Source organism: Micromys minutus (assembly GCF_963924665.1).
Source record: "Micromys minutus genome assembly, chromosome: 25".
Taxonomy (NCBI): Eukaryota; Metazoa; Chordata; class Mammalia; order Rodentia; family Muridae; genus Micromys; species Micromys minutus.
In genome coordinates, this window is record NC_137960.1 from 32,658,720 (window position 1) to 32,685,932 (window position 27,213).

General features: G+C 35.0%; 1 protein-coding gene across 2 annotated transcripts in view; it reads left to right on the forward strand.

The window, feature by feature from the left end:
• GRIK2 (glutamate ionotropic receptor kainate type subunit 2) overlaps nt 1-27,213 on the forward strand; it is a gene marked incomplete at both ends in the record, with an annotated part of 685,772 nt that overhangs the window by 518,904 nt on the left and 139,655 nt on the right. For both annotated transcript variants that reach the window (XM_080937894.1, XM_080937895.1), the window contains 2 exons: nt 8,973-9,091; nt 12,651-12,868. In XM_080937894.1, the coding sequence (XP_080794020.1) occupies nt 8,973-9,091; nt 12,651-12,868 (337 nt within the window). The remainder of the gene's footprint in view (nt 1-8,972; nt 9,092-12,650; nt 12,869-27,213) is intronic.

Genomic DNA, 27,213 nt, shown 5'->3' on the forward strand with positions numbered 1-27,213 from the left:
CAGTGGAGAAGTGTTTCTCTTTCTTCACATTATCGCCAGCATCTGCTGTCATCTGAATTTTTGATCTTAGCCATTCTGAATGATGTGAGGTGGAATCTCAGGGTTGTTTTGATTTGCATTTCCCCAGTGGCTAAGGATGTCCAGCACTTCCTTAGATGCTTCTCAACCATTCAATATTCCTCAATTGAGAACTTTTCGTTTAGCTCTGCACCCTATTTGTAATAGGGTTGTATGATTCTCTGGTGTCTAACTTCTTGAGTTCTTTGTATACCTTGGATATTAGGCCTCTATCAGATGTGGGGTTGGTAAAGAACTTTTCCCAATCTATTGGCTGCTGTTTTGTTTTCTTGACAGTGCCTTTAGCCTTACAGAAGCTTTGCAATCTCATTAAGTCCCATTTGTCAATATTTGACTTTAAATCATGAGCCATTGGTGTTCTGTTCATGAAATTTTCTCCTGTGCCTATGTGTTCTAAGGTTTTCCCTACTTTCTCATCTAATAGATTCAGTGTACCTGGTTTAATGTGAAGATCTTTGATCCACTTGCACTAGAGCTTTGTACAAGGAGATAAGAAAGGGTCTATTTTCATTCTTCTGCATGCTTAGTACCAGTTAGACCAACACCATTTGTTGAATAGGCTGTCCTTTTTACATTGAATGTTTACAGTTCCTTTGTCCAAAATCTAGTGACCATATATGTGAGAGCTTATTTCTGGATCTTCTATTTTATTCCATTGATCCACTTGCCTATCTTTGTACCAGTACCATGTAGTTTTTAACACAGTTGCCTTATAATATAGCTTGAGGTCAAGGATGGTGTTTCCCACAAATATTTTTTTGTTGTTGAGGATAGATTTCTCTATTCTAGGTCTTTTGTCAATTCAGATGAAATTTCACATTGCTCTTTCCAACTCTATGAAGAACATCTTGCTTTACATGTACTTTATGCTCATTGTAACTAGTAAGATCTTAATGCACTCTATCAAAACTTTAAAAATACCAAGCACTGACAAAAATGTATTCATACACTTTTATGCAAAAATCCTTAAAACCTGTACATTTATCTTTGTTTTTTAAAATAAAGTTGTTCAATTAAAAAAAAAAGAATTGGGTTGGAATTTTGATGGGGAGTGCATTGAATTTATAGATTATTTTTAGGATAAAAATTCATGTCAGTTAACAAAGTTACCTGAATATATATCTTGCTATTACTACATCCTGGCTATAGAGATTTAAAGTTTAGTTTCTGTAATTTATTCAGTGGCTGAACTACTGGTTCTCTCTCTCTCTCTCTCTCTCTCTCTCTGTGCCTCTTTATCTCTCTCCCTACCTCCCTCCTACCTCTCTCCCTCCTACCCTTTCTTTCTTCCTCCCTCCCTCCCTCTCTCTCTCTCTCTCTCAAAATTTTTTATGCTCTATAATATTTCCTGTCTCCCCTGCTTCTATAAGGATTCTCCACCCTCAGCCAACTCACTTTTGCCTCACTACCCTAGCATTCACTTAGGCCAGGGCTTCACAGCTCCACAGAACCTAGGGCCTCTCCTCCCACTGAATTCAGATAAAGCAATCCTCTCCTTCATATGCATCTAGAGCCATGCCCCCCTTCCAAAGTATATTTTTTGGTTGGTGGTTTAGTTCCTGAGAGCTATGGGGTGTCTGGTTGGTTGGTATTGGTGTTCTAGTTATGGGGTTGAAACCCCTTCATCTCTTTTAATCCTTCCCCTAAGTCTGCCATTGGGGTCCCCATGCCTAGTCAGATGGTTGTCTGTGAGCATGTGCATCTGTATTGGTAAGGCTCTGGGGCAGCTATACCAGGTTCATATCAGCAAGCATTTCTTGGCATCAGCAACAGTGACTGGGTTTTGTGTCTGCAGATGGGATAAATTCAATGGTTGGTAATTTAATCCATGGAAATTGTGAAGGGTTTGCTTGGTTTATAATATTGTTCTTCTCATGAGGTTGCAAACCCTTAAGCTCCTTCAGTTTTTTCTCAAGAACCTTCACTGAGGTCTTCCTATTCAGTCCCATGGTTAGCTGCAAGCATTCTCAGCTGTATCTGTATGGCTCTGGCAGAGCCTCTGAGGAGGCATCAATATCTGATTCCTGGCAGTAAGCACATCTTAGCATCAGAGATAGTGCTTGGGTTTGGTGGCTGCATATGGGGTGAATCCCCAAGTGAGGCAGTCTCTGGTTGATCTTTTCTTCAATCCCTACTTCTTTATTTGACCTTGTATTTCTTCCAGTGAGTGTTTAGTTCTCTTTTCTAAGAAGGACTGAGTCATCCATATTCTGGCATTCCTTCTTTGGAGCTTCATAAGGTCTGTGATTTTGTTCATGGATATTCAAAGCATTTGGGGTTAGTATCAACTTATCAGTGACTGCATGCCATGTGTGTTCTTTTGTAACTGGGTTACCTCACTCAGGATGATAGTCTCTAGTTTCATCCATTTGTCCAGGAATTTCGTAAAGACATTGTTTCTAATAGCTGAATAGTACTCGATTGAGTAAATGTACTATACTTTCTATATCCTTTCCTCTGTGGAAGGACATCTTCTGGCTCTTATAAATAAAGCTGGTATGGATATGATGGAGCATGGTTGCTTGGTATAGGTTAGAACAACTTTTGAATATATGCCCAGGAGTGGAATATCTGAGTCTTCAGGCTGCACTATGTCTAGTTTTCTGAGGAACTGCCAAACTGATTTCCAGAGTGGTTGTACCAGCTTGCAATCCCACCAACAGTGGAGAAGTGTTCCTCTTTCTCCACATCCTCACCAGCATCTGTTGTCACCTGAGTTTTTGATCTTAACCATTCTGACTGGTGTGAGGTGGAATCTCAGGGTTTTTTTTGATTTGCATTTCCCTGATGACTGGGGATTATGAGCATGCTTAGGAGTCTCTCATCCATTTGCTATTCCCCAGTTGAGAATTCTTTGTTTAACTCTGTACCCCATTTTTATTTTAAAATAGGTGTATTTGATTCTCTGGAGTCTAACTTTTTGAGTTCTTTGTATATATTGGATACTAGCCATCTATCAGATATAGGATTGGTAAAGGATTTCCCAATTTGTTGGCTGCTGTTTTGTCATTTTGACTGTGGTCTTAGCCTTACAGAAACTTTGCAATTTCATGAGGTTCCATTTACCAATACTTGATAATTGACCATAAACCATTGGTGTTCTGTTCTGGAAAATTTCCCCTATGCCTGTATTCTCTAAGCTTTTCTCTAGTTTCTATTCTTTTAGTTTCAGTGTACCTGATTGTATGTGGAGGTGTTTGATCTACTTGCACTTGAGATTTTTACAAATAGATAAGAATGAATCTATTTGCATTCTTCTGCATGCTGACTGCCAGTTGAACCAATGCCATATGTTAAGAAAGCTGTCCTTTTTCCAGTGAATGGTTTTAAATCCGTTGTCAAAGATCAAGTGACTATATGTGTGTGGGTTCATTTCTGTGTCTACAATTCTATTGCATTAATCTGTCTGTTCATTTCTGTACCAATTTCATGCAGTTGTTATCTTTACCGATATCATGCATTTTATCATGATTCATCTGCAATATAGCTTGAAGTTAGCGATGATAATTCCCCCAGAAGTTTTTTTTTTTTAATTTTATTTTACTTTTTATTGTTGAAAATCTTTTTCACTATCCTGGAATTTTTGTTATTCAAAATGAATTTGCAAATTGCTCTAATTCTATGAAGCATTGAATTGGAATTTTGATGGGGATTGCATTGAATCTGTAGATTGTTTTCAGCAAGATGTCCATTTTTACAATGTTGATCTTTCCAATCCATGAGCATTTGAGATCTTTCCATCTTCTAAAATCTTCAATTTCCTTCTTCAGAGATTTGAAGTTTTTTGTTTCCATCTTCTGGCTTTCACAAACAAGACCACTATGAACATAGTAGAGTACATACCCCTTTGGCATGGTGGGGTATCTTTTGGGTATATGCGCAAGAGGGGTGTAGCTAGGTCTTTAGGTGGATCTATTTTCAATTTTTTGAGTAACATCCAGATTGATTTCCAAAGTGGTTTTATCAGTTTGGAATTCTACCAGCAATGGAGAAGTATTCCTCTTTCTCCACATCTTTCACCACCATCTGCTATTGCCTGAGATTTATCTTAGCCATTCTAATTTGTACTAGTTAGAATCTCAGGGTCATTTTGATTTGCATTTCTCCCATGACTAAATATGTTGAAAATTTCTTTAGGTGTTTCTAGGCCATTCAAGATTCTTCAGTTAAAAACTCTTTGTTTAGTCTGTACCCCATTTTTTCATATTGTATTTGCATTTCAAATCTTATTTCCTTTCCTCCCACTCCCTTCTCTCCTCCCACTCCCCTTGCCTCCATGAAGGTGATCCCTCCCCAACCACCCCCTGTACCCCAATTTTATACGGGTTATTTTGTTCTCTGGAGTCTAACTTCCTGAGTTCTCTGTATATATTAGATATTAGCCCTCTACCTATATTATGTAGGTTTAATGAAGATATTTTCTCAATCTGTAGATTGCTGTTGTTATCCTGTTTTCAGTGCCCTTTGCCTTTTTGAAGATTTACAAGTTTTTAAGATCCCATTTGTCTACACTTGACCTTAGTGCATGAGCTATTAATGTTCTATTCAGGAAATTTTCCCCTGTGCCAATGTGTTCTAATTTTTTTTTCCACTCTCTTTTCTAGTAGATTCAGTGTATCTGGTTATATGTGGAGGTTCTTTATCCATTTGGACTTGACCTCAAACTCTATTATAGAGCAATAATGATAAAAACAAAAATGAAAAATAAAACACTGGTACAGAAACAGACAGGCAGATCAAGAGAATAAAATTGAAGACCTAAAATTAAACACATACACCTATGGTCACCTGATCTTTGACAAAGAAGCCAAAACCATCCAATTGACAAAAGACAGCATATTCAACAAATGGCTCAAGTAACAATCACCAGGTCGTAGAGTGCAAGTTGATCCATTCTTATCTCCTTGAGAAAATACTTTAAATCTTAAAAATTCAGAGAGGAAAATGGTATACCTATTAAATTAGAATAAAATCAGGATGGAGAGCTAATATGTTAAAAGTCACTGGACTTATTTTTAACATTGGTAGTCATCCAGGAAGAAAATTATAGATTTAAATAGAAAAATACTTAATTCTAAAGAATTAAAAGAATAAACACAAAGAGAATAAATGGAGTTGAGTTTGGAATTTTATAAGCATTACTACAATGTTTAAAAGTCACAAAGGAATAAGGTGATGAAGAATACAAGAAGATTCTTAGAGCTGTGGCCAATCCAAAACCAATTGGAAACATAGTAAGAAGACTAAAAACTATTTGAGAATTAACATAGATAGCAGTGTTCAATAATAATGTTGTTAGATGTTAAAAATCATCAAACACAGGCTTTAGAGAAAATTATCAACATTAATATTTCACAGAGAGAGAAAATTAGTGTTGAGGAGAAAATAGATATAGACAAACAAGATTGTCAGGGGTGTTATGTTGGTCCAGACTAAGAAAAAGTAGGAGAAACACTAAAGTTACTGAATTACTTAAATGCTGACTATATTTTAAAACTTGTTCTAGAAATTGTAAAGCACACAAAGCTAAATAAGACACTGTATAACATGCATTAGTTTACAAGGTAATAGCAAGGAAAAATATAATTGGTTTATACTGAAAGAATTAAGTAATGGTAGGTATGGCCTGATGTCCTCAATGACAAAGATGTGGAAAAGAGACAAAGAAAGAAAACGAAAGTGTTAGTAAACTTCTGTAAGAAATATATCCCAAAGAATTTAAAAAGACACTGGTAGTTTCCCATTCAGTGGATGCCTGGCATAGTGGATCTATTAACCATGTCTTGGTTCCTCTAAATCTTTTTCTGCTCAGCACCATTTCCTGACACAAGATGAAAAACCCAGTTCATGACAAAAACTCTTAAACTTAATATGCATGTGTTTTCATCCCACCTACTAAATTTCAAAGCATGTTGTATAGGAAGGAAAGTAGAAAGTGAACATTAGTTAGGGGGCCTTTTATTTAAAAGTCCTAAGGTATGTAAATAGAAAATGAGGATGAGCCACCAATCTCTGTCTTTGGCATCGTTCTTCTTCAAGGAAGAGAGTGGACATCAGAAAAGCGGTACAGAGAGAGTGGAATTCAAAGATGACAGTAGGATGTAGACATCCATTAACCAATATTGGGATTGCAGAATGAACTGCACAAGAGAGGAAAATGTGATATTAATCCTTGATAAAAACAAGGATTTTAATTTTCAAATAACTGTTTATTTTTAAAGGGCCAGTAGAATAGCATAGGTCACGGTTTACAAGAATGCTATTTTGAAACACAATACAAAATGTTCTTGAATTCTATTCTTAAAGTCCAGATTTTTTTCCTTTGAAGGCTTTAAACTTACTTCCACACTTTTATTATTAAACATAGCTGAAATTACACATTAATTATTCTACAATTAATCTGATCAAAAACAGTATTTAAAAAGAAAGAAACATTTGAAATAAATATAATCTCTATAAATCTATTGCTGCCCTCTGGGGAACCTTTAGCTAGCATGATACACAATGGTTGTGATTGAGGATATCGTGGAGAGATGCTGATATAAATTGATAAATGTTTATGTTATGTTGTTGTGGTAACAGAATGTAAAAAAGAGAAGACTCGAAGGATGTTGAATCTCACTTAGCAAATGGTTTGTAGCATGCCTTCTGCTGTTCATGTAAAGTTGCCAGAAGCTGTTGCTATCAGTTGAGATTGAGTCAATAAATAAGAGGAAAAGATGGAAGAACCACTGTGAATTAATATTGGACATTTCAGAATTGTCAAGTACAATACTGAATTTTTGAAAACTCACATTATATCAAGAAATTAATGTGAAAAATTATGGAAATAAATAATTCTTATATCTGGAAAAATAAATTGAAAAGCATATCATGATCTGAATATGAATCTGGAGAAACAGGGAGGGGAGTATCAATGTTGATTGAAGCAAAATCATTAGAAATACAGAGGTAGTGCTGGGAACTTCCTCCCTTCATTCTTTTCTCTCTTCCATTTTTCTCCCTTCCTTCTTTTCTCTATTCTTTGGCTCACACCCTCAGTCTTTCTTTCCCTCCCTCCATATAACTTCCTTGTCTGTGAGAGGGGAAGTAGAACCATTTGTATTTATGCTTTCACCTCTCTGGCCTCACCGTGCCACCTCTCTACTCCCTTTATAACAATCCCTCCTAATGTTGTCCTTGTCAAGTTCAAAGCTCATAAATCTCAAGAACATAGTGAACGCACTATGATAATGTTCTGATGATTTCTGGTTATGTCTCTAAAACCTTCAATTTGCAAACAATAAACCTCTCTTCACAAACCAGCTTTATGCTTACTTTCAAGAATAGGAAAAAAATATTTTAATTTTCAGCATTTACTTTTATAAAATAAATATATAGCTTAAGGGAAATCATAATATTCTATAATATTTATATAATGCTTTTATTGTGCCAAATTATCAAAAATATGTTCACTATAATAATTATTATGTTGCTTTTAACATTCTGGGGAGTTAAGTCTTTTGACTAAATTGTTTATTTAGTTATAGGAGTTGGGTATTTGGTTATTAGGTATGGAGATATATCTTCCAATAACAGAACCTTCCTCTATGATAAAGATCACTTGAAAGTAGGCTTTTGACTCTTTATAATGCTAATTTTTAAAGGCATAAAACTAATATAAAGATGATTGCCAATATTCTAGTGCTCAGAAATATGTTTAAATAGCATAGACGCTTCTCGGTAGGGTAAAAAAAGTAAAGCGATTTAAATAAAATTGACATCAACCAAAAAGTCAGGTCTATTGTAGTGAAACAATTAACAAATTGTATCAGAATGTTTAATTACTATTTAATCAACTTTTCTGTTCACTGTGTCAGTTCAATGTAGAGAACCAAGCAAAACAGTTTTTGTTCGTTTGTCAAGCCAGAACTATTAAAACAAAAATGTTACAAAACTGCATTGGAGAGATGAAAATGCTTTGTTTGATCTTTTCAATTTTAATGTCAGAATATTATTGTGAAGAAAATTGGGCTCTCTGAAAGGACAAATACATTAACAACTTTGATAAAAAGTAAGATTTATCAAATACTTTCCTAAAAGAAACATGATAATTTAGTTTATAGAAGAGTGGCTTTAAAATTTGAGATATTGGGAAAACTATTTTGTTAGTCTAATAACTAAACAAAATGTACTTAATTACAGGAATGGTATTTTGAATAGTTATATTAATTGATAACTGTATTTAGATTATAATTAGCATAAACCAATTATATAGATGCTAATTTTGATCTTTTCCTGTGACTTACTGACAAATTACTAACAATAGTTCTAAAAATAATCAGTAACTGTCTTTAAGATACAAATATTTTACTTGTAAAACATGATTCAATTGAATTACAAACTTGAAAACACATAAGTAGATCATGGCCAGCCTTAGTACGCCTTTCTGTTTCTACTATTTTTTGATATTGTGAATATTGATATGTTCTCTGGCTCTTGGAGGAATGCTAGAAACTTATGAAAATATAGGAGTTTTTGGTTTTGTGTCATAATTTGAGTTTGTTGAAGTAATTTGTTTTAATGATTATTAATCTTAATGATTTTTAAAATTATTGTTAAGACAATATTATATTGATAGACTCTTACACTTTAAACGAGCTTAATTAAGTGATATATAGACTTTCTTCTTACAAGTAAATTACAGTCATGAGACCTAGTGGGAAAAAGAACTATACTGACATTTGAAATTCACACTGTTGAAAGACTTATAAAACCTTGTGATAAGAATACCTGATTTCTGGTTTTCCTTAATCTTACCTATATTGTTTCTGTTTCTTTTGCAGCAAGAATGTTGGATAGAATCTACTCACTGCTATTTAAATATATTCTTTTTTCTCTGTCAATTACCACAGGTTTAGTCCCTATGAGTGGTATAATCCACACCCTTGCAACCCTGACTCAGACGTGGTGGAAAACAATTTTACCTTGCTAAATAGTTTCTGGTTTGGAGTTGGAGCTCTCATGCAGCAAGGTATACGATTCAGCCTGCTATTTCCCTTGGGCACCATGTCCCACTCTTTGCTGGGGGTGACAGCTCTCACTGGCACAAGTCGCTTGCATGGGTAGCCTCTGTGCATGTAACCATAACCCAGCTTTTTCCATCTATTTAATGCATTTAGGCCTTCTCAAATCCCATTGAGAGAGATTCTGAGAAAACAGCTCTGCAAATCCACATAGAATATAATCATCTAATATTTTATTAACCCACAGCAGGCACATTATTCCATAGATAAGCAAGCTAACCCAATTCATTAGCTAGAAGCTTCAATGAAGTAACACTAAAATTACATCTTCTTGAGGCAAGAATCCAGTTCATTATGCCTGTTTCCTGTCTCAATTTGATGTAAAATATTCTCCTCTTTCATATTAATTCTTTATTAGATGCATTTGTATTGCATGACCAATAAATCGATTGCATATAAATTTGTAAAGTTAAATATTAATCCATTTAAAGCTATGTTCTTAGATAAATTATTAACTATACTTGATAATTATATGAATAGAAAATACTGCATGCTTAAGAGTGAATGCAAGAATATTTTTATAATTAATTAAAATTCATAATATAAAGGTTAAAAGTAAAAGATATAGATTAGAAAAATGACAGAGTACATGAACTAACGTGGCTATATTGTTTGCAATATCTATTCATTATTGACTTTTCTAGGTAGAGTTTTTATTTTTATGCTGTTTATTTTGGTAATATTATAATATTTACATAAAATTTAAATTTTAGACTAGACACACAATTGATATTTTGGCCAGTGCTACATCATTTTATGTATTGCATATGTAAAAATTTAAGTTTAAATATACTAACTATAGCAAAATATCAAAAAATTTCAGCAACGGACAATAAGTGGAATAAGGAGAAAAATCATCTTGTATTATCCCTAAGTTCAAAAGCTTTTACTTTATATTTTAGTGATGTATTTAGTATTCATTTTGGAGAAATTCATTTAATGATGACATTAAAATACAGAAAGTAAATATTTACTGTGTAATTAAAAAGGACTATTTAAAAACTACTATGCTATTGCATGTTTAATATTCTGTATAAACCCATTATGTCAAAATAATTCCATTTATAATATATTTTCTAAAGTGAGAATAATTGTTGGAAGAAAAAAATTCTAAATTACTAGTAAATAATAGTTAATACATGCTATAAGGAAATACTACTTAGTTGCAATAATCCCTTTCTCTAAAGTTAGGAATATACATTATGAATAAATATATATTTTGGAATCTCTTCCTAAATAATACTGATGAACAGTCAATAGTTGCATTTTTGCCTTTCTTCAATTTTGGTCAAAGGTAAGGAAGGGCTTCTTTCTTCACTGGGCTGATGACACTGGAGTTCTCTCAGGTCTGGTGGGGTACACATTGTCAGACATGGAGTAAAGTAGTATAGTCTACCCAGGCAATCTGCTAACCATTAACCTCAGGGGTCCGCATTAACTCATCTTTACAATCAAGGCCAGACCATAATAGCACATTTCACGCTCAAATTTTGCTACCAACGTGAGCCATAAAATATTCTCTTTTGAAATTTATATTTCCTACAATCCTTGGAACTCTTTGAGAGTTGGCCCCCATTTGCAAGGTGAGCTTGATTATTAGTGATAGTGATTGTATGTCTATCAGTAGCATCCCTAAAGCTAAGTAATTAAAACAATGGTAAATTCAGATACACATTTGCTTGGCCATGTCCTCACTTCACGGCTGGTGGATACATGAAAGAGGAACCCATCTTGTCTGGCTGATGCCACAATCCCCAGGAATTAGTGGGATATAGTGCTGGACATGACGTTGCCTTGAGTACATGACAGTCAGCCCCTAACCAGGCTCTGATTGACAAGCGTAGAAGGTGTCTGCTGAATTTCAGTCTGTGGGTAAGAAACGAACTTGTGGTAATTGGGACAGCCTTGTCAAATGTCTCCATCCACTATGCTTTTATTTCCTAGTCTCTCTAGACTTCATTGGTGTTTTACTTTTAAATAAACAAACAGTGCAATGTGTACCCAAAGCTGCTGGTCATCTTGGGTGTGTTAGCATTTCAGTGTCAGAGTGTGTATCTGGCAGGGCCTAGGAGCAACTACACCAGAAAGGTACCTCTCCATTTTGATTTGTTTTGCTTTGCTTTGCTTTGCTTTTATTTTTTTCTTTGCAGAGTGGTAGACAAGAGTCTGGAGCTGGAGTTGGCTCTGGTGCCCAAGTCTGTCTGCTTTTAAGATTTTGTGTCTTTAAAATTGCTAGGGTAAGATGAAATGAAGTGTGAGATGGGCCATTTTCTAAAAGATGGTCATAATTGCACATTTTTTTTCAGTGTTAGCGTTAATAATTTGTTTTTCTTTTCACTGCTTCTTAAAAGTTATTCTCTCACTGTATGGCGATTACATTAACGATAAGACTGTAAAACAAATCTGCAAAATGAGTCCATCTTTCCTTGGTTACATTTTACTCAAGCTCTATAAAATATTAACCACTTCATAACCATGCTTTTTTGATTATAGATTCAAAATGATTAAAACTGGATGGCACTGTTTTTAGTATATATATACATTAATATATATCTATATTAATATACAATATATAATAATGTATATAGAATATACTATATACATTAAACAAGAATACACATACTGATATAAAGTTATAATTAAAATTTAAATAAGAGACAAAATTTTGCATTTTAAAATGTTTATACACTAAATAACCTAAAATTAAGAATAATAGGAACTAAAATATATTTCTCTAATACCATTCTCCTCTTAATATATGGGCAGGCAACTCCAGCCATTTAGCTGTGATACATTTATGTAGTTTTCCATATGCATAAAGATAAATGTATGCCCATTCCATTGCCTTCATGGAAGCTAACATTCAGAATGGGAAATATTTTTTAACACAAGTAAATAATTTGTTACTTTGTTTTAAAATAAGCACAGGACTAACACATTAGACCTTATAGAGACTGTGATTAAATAAAATATTTTATTACTACACCATATTATTTTAAACTGAGAAGTATTGCTTCTTTGCCGTTTACCTGAGGTCAAAGGTAAATAATGAAGCAGACATACTTGAGTACTTTTAAAAAAGACCTTTTGTAAACTTACTAAGAAACTAGTTCTGAATCTACATTGAATAATTACTTCTGAAAACAACTGAAATGATAAAAAAATAGTATCAAATTTGCATGCGGTTTATAAACTAAAGAAGCTTTGTACTCTGTTTCGAATGTTAAGTTCCTAAGACCTTTTACACATTACTATTCTACTTGTCACGTGGCACCATCTCAGGTAAGGCTAGTCACCATTCTTGATATGCTCTTTCCGTAAGTGGCATAGTAGTACAATTGGCCTCCGCTCTCCCGAGCACTGTTGATCGATTGCTGAAGCACTGTGTCAATCTCTGGCTTAGATCCTATTAAGCAGCGATCCCGTTCTCCCACTGTGACCAAATATGTCTGACTACTGATCAAACTGTCTGTATTCGTTTCACCTTTCCCCCCCACTCTCTGTTAGGTTCTGAGCTCATGCCCAAAGCACTCTCCACCAGGATAGTGGGAGGCATTTGGTGGTTTTTCACACTTATCATCATTTCTTCGTATACCGCTAACCTAGCCGCCTTTCTGACCGTGGAACGTATGGAGTCGCCCATTGACTCTGCTGACGACTTAGCTAAGCAAACCAAGATAGAGTATGGAGCAGTAGAGGACGGCGCAACCATGACGTTTTTCAAGGTAAGCCTTGCTTGCTACTGAAATCTACGCACAAAACCACAAACTGTCCCTCTTATTTATAAATGGAAGTCTGTAGTGATGCTTTTTTTTATTCCATGTAGATAGCAGCATCTAGTGTAAGAGACAGAGTCTTACAGCTAAGTATCTGTCCATTATGTCTAATCTTATCAACACTTGAGACAGTGGGAAGTACGAATGCTCTGGTGCTGTTTATTGCATATTTTAAAAATTTAAAAATGTTTGTTCAGTGACATTTGTATTATATCGAAGTATACTAAATCTTATAAAAGAATTATAATTTTTGCTGCCGTAACAAATGTGATCTTTTACATTCTTTTTTGCTAATTATGTCTCGCTGATTTTTAGGAATACAGTTGGCTTATATCCTAATTGTTATTCCAGCCATATTAATTTTCTAAGATTTCTATTATTTAGCCTACAGGTTTTGATTTTTAAAAAAAAAAAATGATAGAAACTGGATAGAAAGGTGAATTTTATTCTTTCTTTCTTTCTTTTTTTTTTTTTTTTTTTTTTTTTTTTTTGTTACTGTGCCAGCAGTTAAGTAGTAGGTTTGCTCCGTACCCTGACTTTAAGGATTTTCACTGGTATGTTTAGGTGGGTTGTCAGTACTGTTGGGGTAGCTTATAAAAGGTCCCAAATGTTCCTTTTTGTCTGGCTGGATTGTTTCCGTGATGAGTGGGCTTGGCTTCATCAGACAAGATATTTGCTTGAGATATGACCAGCATCAACGTGGTAACACTCTGAATGCCAGAGATCACCAGGTTGTGTGAGTGTAGCCACTCCAGTCTGGCCAATCACCTCTCTCAAAAAATAGCTGAGTGCAGACACTAGAGGGAGCCAGTGAGAGCCCAGGAGAAAAAGCAGAGGACCACTACCGTTTTCTTTATTATTCAAAGAAATGATGATGTGGTGTGAGGCATTTGCAAAACAGGAAGCCATATTTATAAATGCAACAGTCTCTTGTGAGGACTTTTATATCTCTTACACTTTTATATTTCTAATTTATTTCAACAGAAAGTCATAAAAACTGTGTGTGAGACTTCTGGAAAATGACGTCTTAAACTTATATTTTATTTAATAAATCTCTACATAGAAACGAAAAAAAAAAGAGTAAAAATGAAATATATAGTGTATTTTCTAATTGATAGTAAGGAAAATTTTCCCCCAAAGGTAATGGATTTAACTCAATGTTATCTTTGAGTAGATAAGTAATACTGTTTCTGAAAATTGAGTAACTGCAAATACCAAATCCTATACATCTTCAAGGTTGAAAAACTTGTTTTCCATGCATGCTTTTGATTCATTAGACATGAAGTAGGTTATAATAACTCAGGAAAGAGTCGGTTCTTATTATTTGTACAGTTATCCAATCAGTTTCACACCTGTGCCACATTTCTGTGGGTGGTGTAATTGTATTCTCTTCCTAACACTGAATAACTCACAATCCTCTTTCTTCATCTTTTAATTCCTGCTTTTTCTTTCTTCGTCTTTTAATTCCTGCTTTTTCACCAGAAAATAACGCAGCAGAAAGGGTATTTCCACTTAGGTGTTTAGTGCCCTTCATCTTTACCTTTGTAGCTTATCAAGTACTTGTTTTCTAGATTGGAAAATTTTGAAAGTACTGGCAAACGCCTTCATGATTCTTTCCTATGCAACTTATAGCCAATGTAAAGTATAAATTTTTATTTGAAAAAAATTGTTGCACATTATTAAATTATTTTATCAAACATGCTTCAAGAGCCTATGAGGGCCAGAGATATCCCCACTCATTGCCTGAAACACGGCAGGTAAACTATCGTCTAGTTATTGATTCCAAGGATACAGAAGTTCCATTATGGATTCACAGTGACATTATTATTACTTAAACCATAAGCATCCTAAAGATGAATTTTTCTGAAAAAGTATTATAAAACTGGACTAGCCTTTAAGAGTAGAATTCTAAAGTTAATTAAATTTCCACATATTAATCATATTTCATTTACTTAGCTACATATCATTTTAAATATTTATTTTTTCACTGGACTTTGATAGCTAAAATAATATTCAAATTTATTAATCATAGATCATTTAAGCATTTAATTTAATGTGGCATTTTGGTTACATCAAATATAATTGATCAATTTTCTAATTTTATGGAGTTCTTACAAAATATTTTATTATAAAATTATTCTTTAATTTGAAGTATTTTCTTACAAACATCAGTTGGAGAAATGGCTAAATGCACATAGTCAATGTCAAATACTTAGTAGGTGGTGAAATGTAATGAGTCTTAATTATTCCTGTGCTCAAGAAACTTCTAGAGCTGAGTTATTTTAATTAGACAGATCAAGTGCCCAATATACTGATTTGACACCAGAAATGACTCATTTCTCTGCCCTAAGGACTCAGGGATTTTAATTTTTTTTAATTTTTATTTTTAAAGCACTCTTGTTTCAAAGTCCCCATTCATTAATTGCAAAGCTCATATTAAAGAACACAAAACTATTCAAAACCATAATTCTCTTTGTCTCCTTGTTTGAACTCACTTTCATGGCTATCTATTCAATCTTTGCTGTGTCTTACCGTTTTTGTTTTCTACTGTGGCATGTGTGTCTGCTTACACTCTGCCTTGCCACACTGACTTTGCTGCCTACACTTTCATCTTCTGTTCTTCTGGCATTCACAAATGCATGCCTCTAGTACATGCAGAAACTGACGTAAAGCAACTTTTCTATTTTGAACAGTACAGAAATCCCTTAGAGCTGAAATCTTCTGTAATGTACACAGGGTGCAGTAAAAACCACAAGGAATAATTATTGAGCTAACAATTACATCACATTGCTAATTGTATCACATGTTGATTTTTTCATGTTAAAACCAAAAGAAAATATAGCTTATGAGAATCATAAAGATTTTATTTTAGATATAATTTTGATACTATAAATATTTTAAATTCAATTTCTTGTTTTTGCTACTTAAACCCTACTAATATACTAGACATGGTATGCTTATTTGAAAACCTAGTAACAAAGAAGTCAGACTAGCCCCTAATCTTTTGGATCTCTGCAACTAACCAGGGAATTTTGACTTTTGAAGTGTGGGAGATATATATATTTTAAAAAATTAAAATTTTGTTTAAGAAAATAATATCTTATTCTAAGAAGTATTGATTTTTTAAGGAATTTTAATCATATATTTCTAATTAAACAAGCACCTACTGCTATCTGATTGTGCTGAAATGCTCAGTTTCAGAGACCTGTTTTAAAATAGTGTAATTTTGTTAGTTCAAGCAAGAAGAAACCTCAAAACATCTAGCTTTGAAGGTAAGTTTTTGTTTTGTGGAGATGGAGCTCTAATACATTGCTTAATTCCATACCCAAAGAAATGATACTTTTGTTCATTGAGCTCCTGTGGACATGGGCTGAACAAAAGTGTTCCTATTATTTCTTTCCACAACCATTGAATGGCACCGATACCAATGGCAGCGATTCTATAATCATGGTCTATACCTGCAGAGTATCGCCCAAGATACCCTTATCCGTACTTAGATAATGAAGGGGAGAGATAGAGGTTGATATCTCAAAAACACCAAAATTAAATTGAACCTCTTTCTTAAAATATGATAATTTGTATAGTAGAATTAAACCATACCCAAGGGCTAAATATTATGGAAACTGTTGCTAAGCAACAGAACTTTTTTTTCTCTATCAGTATACAGATTAAGAGAATAAAAATGTGTGTGTGTGTGTATGTGTGTGTGTGTGTGTGTGTGTGTGTTTTCACAAAGTTTTTTGAAAATAACCTTGTTTATGTCGAATTCTTGACTTGAGGTCCCAAACTTCACAGACTTGTCAAATTCAAATTCTGACCTAGACACATTTACTACTATTTGTGCTATTTGTATATTGAAAAAACAAACTTTTGTAATGTAGTTTTCTTTAATAAACAGTGCAATTGCTTTCAAAAACGTGTTACTACTAGAAGGTAGTTCAGGAGCCTATAACTGTAGAATCAAAGAGACTGAATTGAGTTCTTGATTTTCCCACTACTTGGTATACTACTGCTGCCTGACTCTTGTAAGCCTTGTTGAAATGACAAACAGATAACTTCTCATTATGTAAATGTTAACTATTGAATAAAACTTCACTTAATAAAGATATGTCATAGTAAAGACTGTAGCACTCTCAGAGATATTAAATATACCAATTACTAGGTTATAAGAAAAATTTAAATTTCAAAATTTAGAATGACCCTGCGTATGACTCAACATTCTAATCCATTGATTTTTTTTTTTTTTTTTTTTTTTTTTTTTTTTTTTTTTTTTTTTTTATGTTTGGCCTTTCTTCAGTTTCTGACTTCACCACATTTACAAATAGAGTATGTGAAATAAGCTATCTTTATTCATGAACAACAATTAAATAATTTGTAAGTATTGTTAAAAATGTGGGGATCCACCCCATATGCAGCCACCAAACCCAAGCACTATTCCTGATGCCAAGTAGTGCTTACTGGCAGGAACCAGATATGGATGACTACTCAGAGGCTCTGCCAGAGTCATACAGATACAGTTGAGGACGCTTGTAGCTAACCATCGTACTGAACACAGGGACCCAAATGAAGGAGTTAGAGAAAAAGAAAGAGCTGAAAGGGTCTGCAACGCCATGGGAAGAACAACAATATCAACCATCATGCACAGAACTCCCAGGGACTAAAACACCAACCAATGAGCACACATGAAGAGACACGTGGTACCAATTGCATATGTAGCTGAGGATGGCATTGTCTGGCATCAAAGGGAGAAGAGGTCTTTGGTCCAGTGAAGGCACATTCTCCCAGTGTAGTAGAATGCCGAGGCACTAGGTGCAGAGGGTGATTGGGAGAGGAATCATCTTCATGGAAACAAGAGGGGGAGGGGTGGAAGTAGGGGGAAAGGGGATAACATTTGAAATGTAAATACAGAGAATATCCAATTAAAAAACATATTAGATGATATTTGCCTCACATAGTTCTTAAATATTCTGATTTCTAATGTATATAAAAATAATATAAGTGAAACAAAAAAATCTATAGATAATTTTCTTAGGATCTTCTAGATGACTAGGTTAGTATATTCTGAAATCATGCACCATCAAGGTATAACATGGAGATCTTTGGGAAGTTTTCTCTCAATCTTTAATAAAGATCAATCATATAAATTATTAATATAGTAATTATTGTGATGTCTGTGTCTATTAGTATCACTATGTAACTTATGTTCCATTAGGATATGGATGTTCAATTATAAGATATTACACTTTCTTTCAGTAAATGCATACCATCTTCTCTGCATCAGGAATTTATGTATTCATTATAAACAGATATTATACACCTCCCAGTACACACAAGAACCTGCCCATTTACCTGCTATGCATCAACTTTGTCTCTGCCTTCTCAGTCAAAAGCAGAGTCATTTCTGAACCATCTTTCCCATATGTATCTTAATGCTCAGTTTCCCAGTTCTTTGTCTAATATTTGCTACATTGTTACTAAATTAAATTCCAGTTCTTTAAAGTAGTCATGTATCATAAGCTTTAGCATAAGAATTTAGCATCTTGAAAGTTTACAAAGCACTGTGAAGTCTTGCTCTTTACTTCCTATCCATTTTTCTCCCACCAGTTACACACAAACACTTTTTTATTTCTCCAGTGTTTAAAGAACTATTGTTTCATAATCCTGCCTTAACAACCTTGTTTAACTGTAGCCTTCTTATTTCCTAAGCCCTAATTATTCTTCCTTTACCTATGGAAAAAAATTTCTTAACTTTAGATGAGAAGATGGTACTCTTCCTCCTCCTCGTCCTCCTCCTTCCTTTGCTTCTCGTTTCTCCTTTGTCCTCCTCCTCCTCCCTTGTCTTCTCATGTTTTTCTCCTCCTCCTCCTCTTTTAATCTTTTATTCCATCCCTCCTCATCCATTTTCTTCCTTATGTTCATTCTCATCTTTTCCTTCTCTTTCTTCTACTTTTCTGCTTCCTTGTGCTTACCCAATATTTTCCTTCTAATATTCACTAAATCATCCATCAAAATACATTATTTTGGTCCTCACTTGCTGCCAATATACTGCTCACACACAGCAGGGAAATTGGAGCCTAAGAACTCTCATCAGTTTCTCTTACTCTGCGGTCGTCATCAGTACTGTCAATATTTTTCTCATACTATTTATTTTCATGATGATGTTATTTTATAAAAATGAAAATCCCTTAGTTATTTTTAATGTGTTTTATTTAGCATATTAGTGAGGCAGGTACTTAGTAGATTTTTCCGTAATATTAATGAAATTAGTTTCTTTTACAAAAAGATACTTGTTTTACAAATACAACTGAAAATATTTTAACATCTTATTTTTGTTTTTAATTTATCTTGGTATTATATATCTAACCAGAACCTTATACATGCACACACACACACACACACACACACAGAGAGAGAGAGAGAGAGAGAGAGAGAGAGAGACAATATAAAATATTTCACCTGTTTGCATAGACCAGTAGATTTTAGCCTCCTCCAATGACTTCTTTTTCCTGTTATCTGTGCCTACTTCAGTAATTTTTTACAATTATTCATGAGTGAAATGAAAAATTTAGCCACCTATAAAAAAAAAAAAAACTTCTGACAAATAGTTGTGTTAAATGCATTTCTATTTTGAAAGTCAGTGTGTTTGAAAGTGTACATGAATAACGTAAAAGGTAAAACTGGTTGAAAATTTTTCCGGAGCAAAACATTGTAACTTTTCCTATGAAGTAACAGTAGTATTTCTTTTTCTTCTGTTGCATTCTCCCCGCCCCATTTACTTTTTCTTCCTCCTTTTCTGCTTCACCCCCTTCTTTTCTTGTGAGTCCCAGAGATCTACTTCAGGTCTTTGTTCAAACTGGGTTTATTTGATATTTTATTTGTACCAGTTGGGCATATGCAGACATCACATGCCTTTACCATTTGTTATCTGGGCTCATCAATTTAGTGATCTCCCAAATTAAATCACACTGTGGGTTTGAAACTTGAGTAGCTTTCATATTGCTGCAGCAATTAAGTTCTTAAGGAATATTTGTAAAAGTAACCTTTCTTTTTCTGATCTAATGGTTGTCTCAGAGGCTTACTCCTGAATAAGCTCACCCTTTCTAGTTCTTTCTAAACTCTGTATGGTTGTTCTGCCTCAATCTCCTCTCCAAGCTGAATGACTCAACTGGACTCTCTCAGTTTCTCAATGAATTACTCTGCTTGGCCTTAAACTAAGTCTTACAGTTTGTTCTAAATGCTAGATCCTTTGTATTTTCAGGCTTTGACTCTGCTGACCTGTACTGAAGTTCATGAACTTATGAATGACTCCAAACTCACTCCAGTGCTGTGCACAGGACAGATTCCCTCTCTCTGCACTGCTTTTAAATAGCTTCTCTTTCCTTGACAATTGCTTGTATCTTATCTCTCACTCAATTTGTCAAATCTTTCTGTAATTTGCCACTTTGTCTCTTTTTCAGTTAGGTGTCCCTTTCAAACAGGTCTGTTTTCTTTTACAAACTAACCTTACATGTATTGTTACAATTAACTTCCATATTCCAACCAAAGCAGCCATGTGTCTGGACTAAAATTCCTCTGCAGATATCATTTTCTAATGTATAAAATGAAGGTAAGTAAATTTTGAATTGAATTATAGACATGAAATAGTTTTAACTGACAACATGTGCTTAGTTAATAGCTAGATTTATTAAATATATTTATATTTGCAGTTCTAATTATTTAGTAATTTCAAATAAGAATTCTACCTTTATTTATCTTATTGTAAGACCTGTGATAGTAGTGCAAAACCAACATATTTTTATAATAACATTATAAAACATTTATATTTACTATAAAAGAATAAGTCTTAGCACTTGAATAGAAAATGGGTCATTGTTTTTTCTATGAACATAGTTGCTATGATGACTCAGGTTCTCAATATTTCCTGGCACTGTGCAGGAAGGATGATTAAACAGTAGAATTATTAGAAATTCTTTTTGGCACTTCAGTAAGTGCAGAGATTATTTCTTGCAACAAATGGCACAGAATCACATGACAGTAGCCCTATCGATAGAGGTGCTTCAGCCTGTAGTGTTCTTTGTTTCAGATCACTCTCATGCACTATGAGCCATTCTGAGTAATTAAATTCTCCTTTCATATCAGCACACAGAGGAAAGCAAAATTCATTACATAAATGATACTTTGTGTTTTCCTTGAAATCTACATAGATTGGAGGTAAAATCCAGAGGACTTGGTAGAAGTGATTGAAAATGAATATAAGCTAGATACAGTGTACACATATGAATTTATCAAAGAATAAAATTTTGAAAGAAAAGATTATATTATTGGAAAGAAAATGGAAGAAATGTAATTGTTGATATTAAAGAGGCAGCATCAATCACATGTGGACTTGTCATGAGTTAGAACTTGAGGGAGAGAGTTCAAATGCAGAATTGTGTATCTTATCTCCATACTTGTTGCCCTGCCCTGCAGTACAAGGAACTACTTCAACCAACACCTTTTTCTCCTATAGGAATGATACGTCTGTCTCTGTTGTAGGTAATTGATGGGTCAGTTACCACACACTCCTAACTTGTGCTTTTTTCCTTAGTTGAGAATTTTTTAGTACCTCTTTTCAGATATTAACAGTCTGTGTGTCAAGCATTAAATTCTCTTCCAATGTAGTCACTTAAAAACATCACATATTTAGGCCTTCCAAACTCCTAACTATTCAACAATGTTTTGAAAGTGAGGAATTCATAAGTAACTAAATACAGTGTGTTTCTATAATTTTTCTTTTTATTTGCACATACTTAAATAAATAATGTAGATTGTCCTGAAGCTATTTGTATTTTAATGTTACTTCCACTTCCCCAAGACAGGCTGCCTAGTCACATGACTCCAATTGAACCTTCCCATTTTAATTAATAAAATAAAAGAAAGCTGATGACAGGGTCGGGCGAGGGAGGTAGAGATGGCTGAGAGGTCAGAGAAGGCCAGAGGATCGAGGGAGAAGGTCGTGGCAACATGGAGCTTCCCACGGAACAGCTAGACCCAGGTGATACTGATTGGTGTTAAAAATCTATGAACATTAAGAATTTTACAGGTCTAATATCTCATATAGAAGGGCAGTTTTTATCTTTGTCTATTTGATGCAGTCTTGTTGTGTAGAGGGTTTGTGGATTGAGAGTTGAATATATAAACCTGTGTGAAAAGCTATTGGACTGTAGTGTTGTGTTTGTGGGATTTTGGGGTACAGAAACACCCGGGACAGAGGCAGAGAACAGGTGGTAGTAAGCCATCAAGGGAAGGAAGTTCCATGGATAATTTGGGACGTATTGGCTGGGAACAAGCGCCAGAGGTGCATGGGGTTCCATATCAGGGTCAGGCCTAAGGAGTGAGACCTCAAGACCAATAGAGAGATAAACCAATTATTATTTTTTAATATTTACTGCAACAAAATAAAGCAATTTAAATATTTATATGTTTGAGCATTGATCTATCAGAGCAATTGTGTTACCTTACTTTTCAGTACTATAACTGAAATATTGATATCTCTACATGGTGTTCATTTTTAACAAAAAATACCTAATTGAAGATTTCTTATAGTCATATGTCTTCTCTGACCCTCAAAGATTATTACTGCTTTGTTAATTACACAGAAATATTGGTTATAGGCAATTCATTAAAAGTAACATTAAGACCCAATGTGTTAAAAATAGTTTGATAGTTTTAAACCAATGTTGCAATCTTATTTACTAATGCCTACTATGATTTTATTTAAATAAATTCTTCTGTAAATAATATTAAACCAATTCTTTAGTATGTGTTTTGTTGTATTTCTATAAACAGGAATTATTTTTACCAAAGGAGAATGGCTCCCTCCCTCTTTTCTTCTATAAAACACAACTTATTGTATATGCGCCTGACCCTATGTTTATTACAGGGATTTACTACATTCCCATTGCAAGAAATAAAATGGTGCCTTTGAGTAAAACTGCTTCATCAGACACCAGTTTAGCATGCCAAGTTAAAGCCATCAATGGAAAAGCAGCAGATGTGAAGGCTACTTGGCATCGAAGAATATGAGTCAAAGACTTTCCTATGGGAAAGAACGTGCTTCATTACACTTTATCTATAGTGAGAACATTGGTTCTATCAAGCTGTCTGGAAATTAGTATATGATGGGTTTTATTGCCCTGGCTCTGCCAGAGAGAATTCAATAGTTAAAAAGAAAGCCATAATGCCATTTTCAGAATTATAAGAAGTGATTTGAGTGTTAGTGTATTTAAACTTGGAAGAGCAGCAACTTTTATCTTAGAAAGTAGCTTCTCTAAACTATCTGGAGGACAGAAGTTTAATCCCTTTCTAATTGTTATGTTTACAATGTGTACTAATGCAGCCTTGGGACACTTTAATTGAAGAAAGAAGTTATGTGTTCGACTGAAGTGTAAAATCTGCTAAGCAATGTTTTAATTGGCTTGGAAGGCAAGTGTCTGAAGTGGCTGCAAGTGCAGGGTGCAGTATGGGTCTCTCTCACCCTGGCATCCCCTTCTCCACACAGGATAACCACTATCCCTGCTGTTTATCATGTTTGGAGGGCAGCATAAAATGAGGTGTCACACCTCATCAGTCTTAGGGACAAAGGTCCCCTAGGGACTGAAACAGTTCTAAAATCAGTTAATATAATTACTTTGAACTGGAATGTCAAGTGCCTGGATAATGTGTAATAGTTATCAATGTAAGAGTTTACAGCCAAGAAAGAGAATATTGAAAGAAATACAAATACACCATATATCTGAAAGCAAGAGATAAACTGAGATAACTATTATCCAAAAATACCTCCATGAATTTTAAATATATATGTAATATTATTTGTTACATACAAATAGGTAAAATGGAAAATCCTAATGTTACATACATTTTTGAATAAAACATAGAACTTTAGCATTTTTAATTAAAAAGGACCTGAATTCAGTTTGAAGAAGGTAAATTTGCTACTCCTGTTCTTGGTCCCTCTGATTTTTCTTTTACTTTTTTCTTTATTTTTTTAGTTTTTTTTTTCTTTTTCTTTTTTGTTTTGTCTGCCTAGCTTTCTTCTTTTATTCTTTTTATTCATTTTTTAAACTTTATTTTAAAAAACAAAGATAAAAAAAATTTAAATATTTTTTGCATAAATGTATACAAATACAATTGTGTCAGTGTTTCACTTTCTTTTTCCTTTTTTTTTTTTTAAGGTTTGAGCATAGATAACCAAATTTTAGGGGAGGCCCCTTGTTCAATGGCCACAAGTGCTTGAGTGATAACGACCTTGTCACTTTTCTGTTGAGACCGGAGTCTGCAAACCAACCACAGCAGGAACACCAACCCACAGCAAAATATTGCACAAAAAACCCCACCCCTACCCATTCCTTAAAATAGGAGAAAATCGAAGAGATTCAGGTGGAGAGGCCTTCTGTCAAAGACAGGTCCACTTGTGTTTAGTTGATAGCCAACACTGTTGCCCTCAAAGACTCGAGAGTCTCGTCAAATCCTGCTGACCAATTTCCTGCAAGATACAATCTAGACAGATTAGCTGCTAGGTAAAATTTTCATATTGTACGCTGGTAATGCAAAGCGCCCCCAATTTTCTCTCATGTCCCAATTGGGCCAAGTGAAAGAGAAAATCTAATCTTTCCTCTACCAGGCCTAGGCGTTAGTTAACAATCATTAATCCGTCCTTTAACTGGGCATTGGAGGGAGGTATGAAAATCAACAGCATCTGCCACTGTGGCTGACAATTGATTTAAGGCTGTGCCTGTTTGAACTGTGATTGCCATGGCAGCCCCAACGTCAGTTGCTGCAGCTGCCGCAGCAGCCATCGCCACTACCACAGCCGCTGTTATTCCAAAATCTCTTTTCTGCCTGAATAAGGACAAGGTGGAGGGGTGCTGGGGCCTATAGGCTGGGAAACTGCGTGGTTTCCATCTCCTACTTTCTTCTGTTTTTTACCCAATCTGTTAGCTCATAGTTCATTTGGGTGATAGCTTTCTTCTTCATAGCAAGCTGCCTCATCTTCTAAATCCTCTTCCTCAGACGGGCTAAGCTCGTCTGTTTCTGAACTATCAAGCCCCAAAGCCTCTAACTCATTTACCGGATAAAGGCTTTTACTTTTCGGGGTTTTTCTCCTCCTTTCCCTGTTTCTCTCCCCGGATGCTTTTGTCCTCAAGCTTTTCCTCTTTCTCCTGTCTCTCACCCAGGGCGTCCTTTCCCTTATCTCTCACTTCCTTGGATACAAGGTCCTTGGAAGGGTCTTTTTTCTTAGGTACACCTTTTCTCTTTGAACTCTTTAATCTTTCATCTCGCTCTGTTTCTGACATGTTGTCTTGCAACTCCTCTAAAGCTCCCTGTCCTGCCGCTATCATAGCACAATAGGCTTTATTTTCTAACAAAACCAAGAGAAAAAAATCAAGACAAAGAAAACAAGAATAAAAGCTTCTACCGCGCCTTCAGTGGAGAGAGAGAGAGAGATGGGAGAGGTCAAGACCAAACATGTCTCTCAGAGCTTACCTTCGTCCTGTAGTTCTGGATCTTCTCCATAAACGGAGGGTCTCCTCAGTGCCGCCAGCGATGATAAGGCTTGTCCCGGGTTTCGGCACCAAATGTCCCGCACTACCGTCTCGCCAGCAAGAACACACGCAGAACACCAAGATCCTTCTGCAGCAAAACCTTTATTGCATCTTGAAGAGGAAGTCACCGAGGAGGAAAAGGCACCCTAATTTATACCCCCAAGGGTGGCGTGTTGCTGTGTGATTGGATGCCCATTAGTGGTCTGATTGTGACGCCCCAGGATGGGCGGTGACTTGGCTTGCACCACTCTTTGGACATGTGCCCAGTGGTTATTTACCACACTTTAGCTGAATATTGGCAACTGAAACCAGCACCATCTTGTTAAGGGCTCAGCCTTCGGCCCTCAACACAATTACGTGGTCAATTTTCGAGAAGGTGCCATGGGGTACTGAGAAGAAGGTGTATTCTTTTGCTTTAGGATGATATGTTCTGTAGAATTCTATTAATTCCAGTTGGTTCATAGTCTCTGCTAGTTTTACAGTGTCCTTGTTCAGTTTCTGTTTCCATGATCTGTCCATTGGAGAGAGTGGGGTATTAAAGTCTCCCACTATTATTGTGTGGGGTGAAATGTATTTTTTGAGCTTTAGTAGGGTTTCTTTTATGAATGTGTGTGCTTTTGTATGTGGAGCATATGTGTTAAGGATTGAGAGTTTCTCCTGACAGATTTCCCAGGTAATGAGTAAAAAGTGTTCCTTATCTTTTTTTTGATAACTTTTCATTGGAAATTTATTTTATTCGATATTAGAATAGCCTATCCAGCTTGCTTCTTGAGGCTGTTTCCTTGGAAGTTTTTTTCCCACACTTTTATTCTGAGATAGTGTCTGTCTTTGTCTCTGACATGAGTTTCCTGTATGCAGGAAAATGCTGGGTTTTGTTTATGTGTCCAGTCTGATAGCCTATGTCTCTTTATTGGGGAGTTGAGTCCATTTATGTTAATAGATATCAAGGAATAGTGGTTTCTCTTTCCTGCTATTATTGCTTTTGTAGGTTGAGTTGCGTCTGTGTCTTTTTCTTCTTTTGCTTTTCTTGCTTAGGAGTTTTCCTGTTTTTACTAGGATGTAGTTCCCCTCATTGTATTAAGTTTTCTACCTATAATTTGTTGTAGTGCTGTGTTTGTGGTCAGATATTGTGTAAATTTTGATTTGTCTTGAAATATCTTCATCTCTCCATCTATGGTGATTGATAGTTTTGCTGGGTATAGCAGCTTGGGCTGGCACTTGTTCTCTCTTAGGGTGTGCATGATGTCTGTCCAGGCTCTTCTAGCTTTCATAGTCTCTGTTGAGAAATCGGGTGTGATTCTGATTGGTCTGCTTTTATATGTCACCTGACCTTTTTCCCTTAATGCTTTTAGTATTCTTTCTTTGCTTTCGGCACTTGTTGTTTTGACTATTATGTGTCGGGAGGAATTTCTTTTCTGGTCCAACCTATTTGGAGTTCTGAAGGCTTCTTTTATGCTCGTGGTCATCTCATTCTTGAGGGTAGGGAAGTTTTCTTCTACAATTTTGTTGAAGATATTTACTGTGCCTCTTAGTTGATTCTCTTCTCCCTCTTCTATTCCTATTATCATTAGGTATGGTCTTCTCATTGTGTCCTGGATATCCTGGACATTTTGGGTTAGGAGCTTTTGGTTTTTGCATCTTCTCTGACTGTTTTGTCTATGTTTACAATGTTGTCTTCTAACCTGGAGATTCTCTCTTCCATCTCTTGTA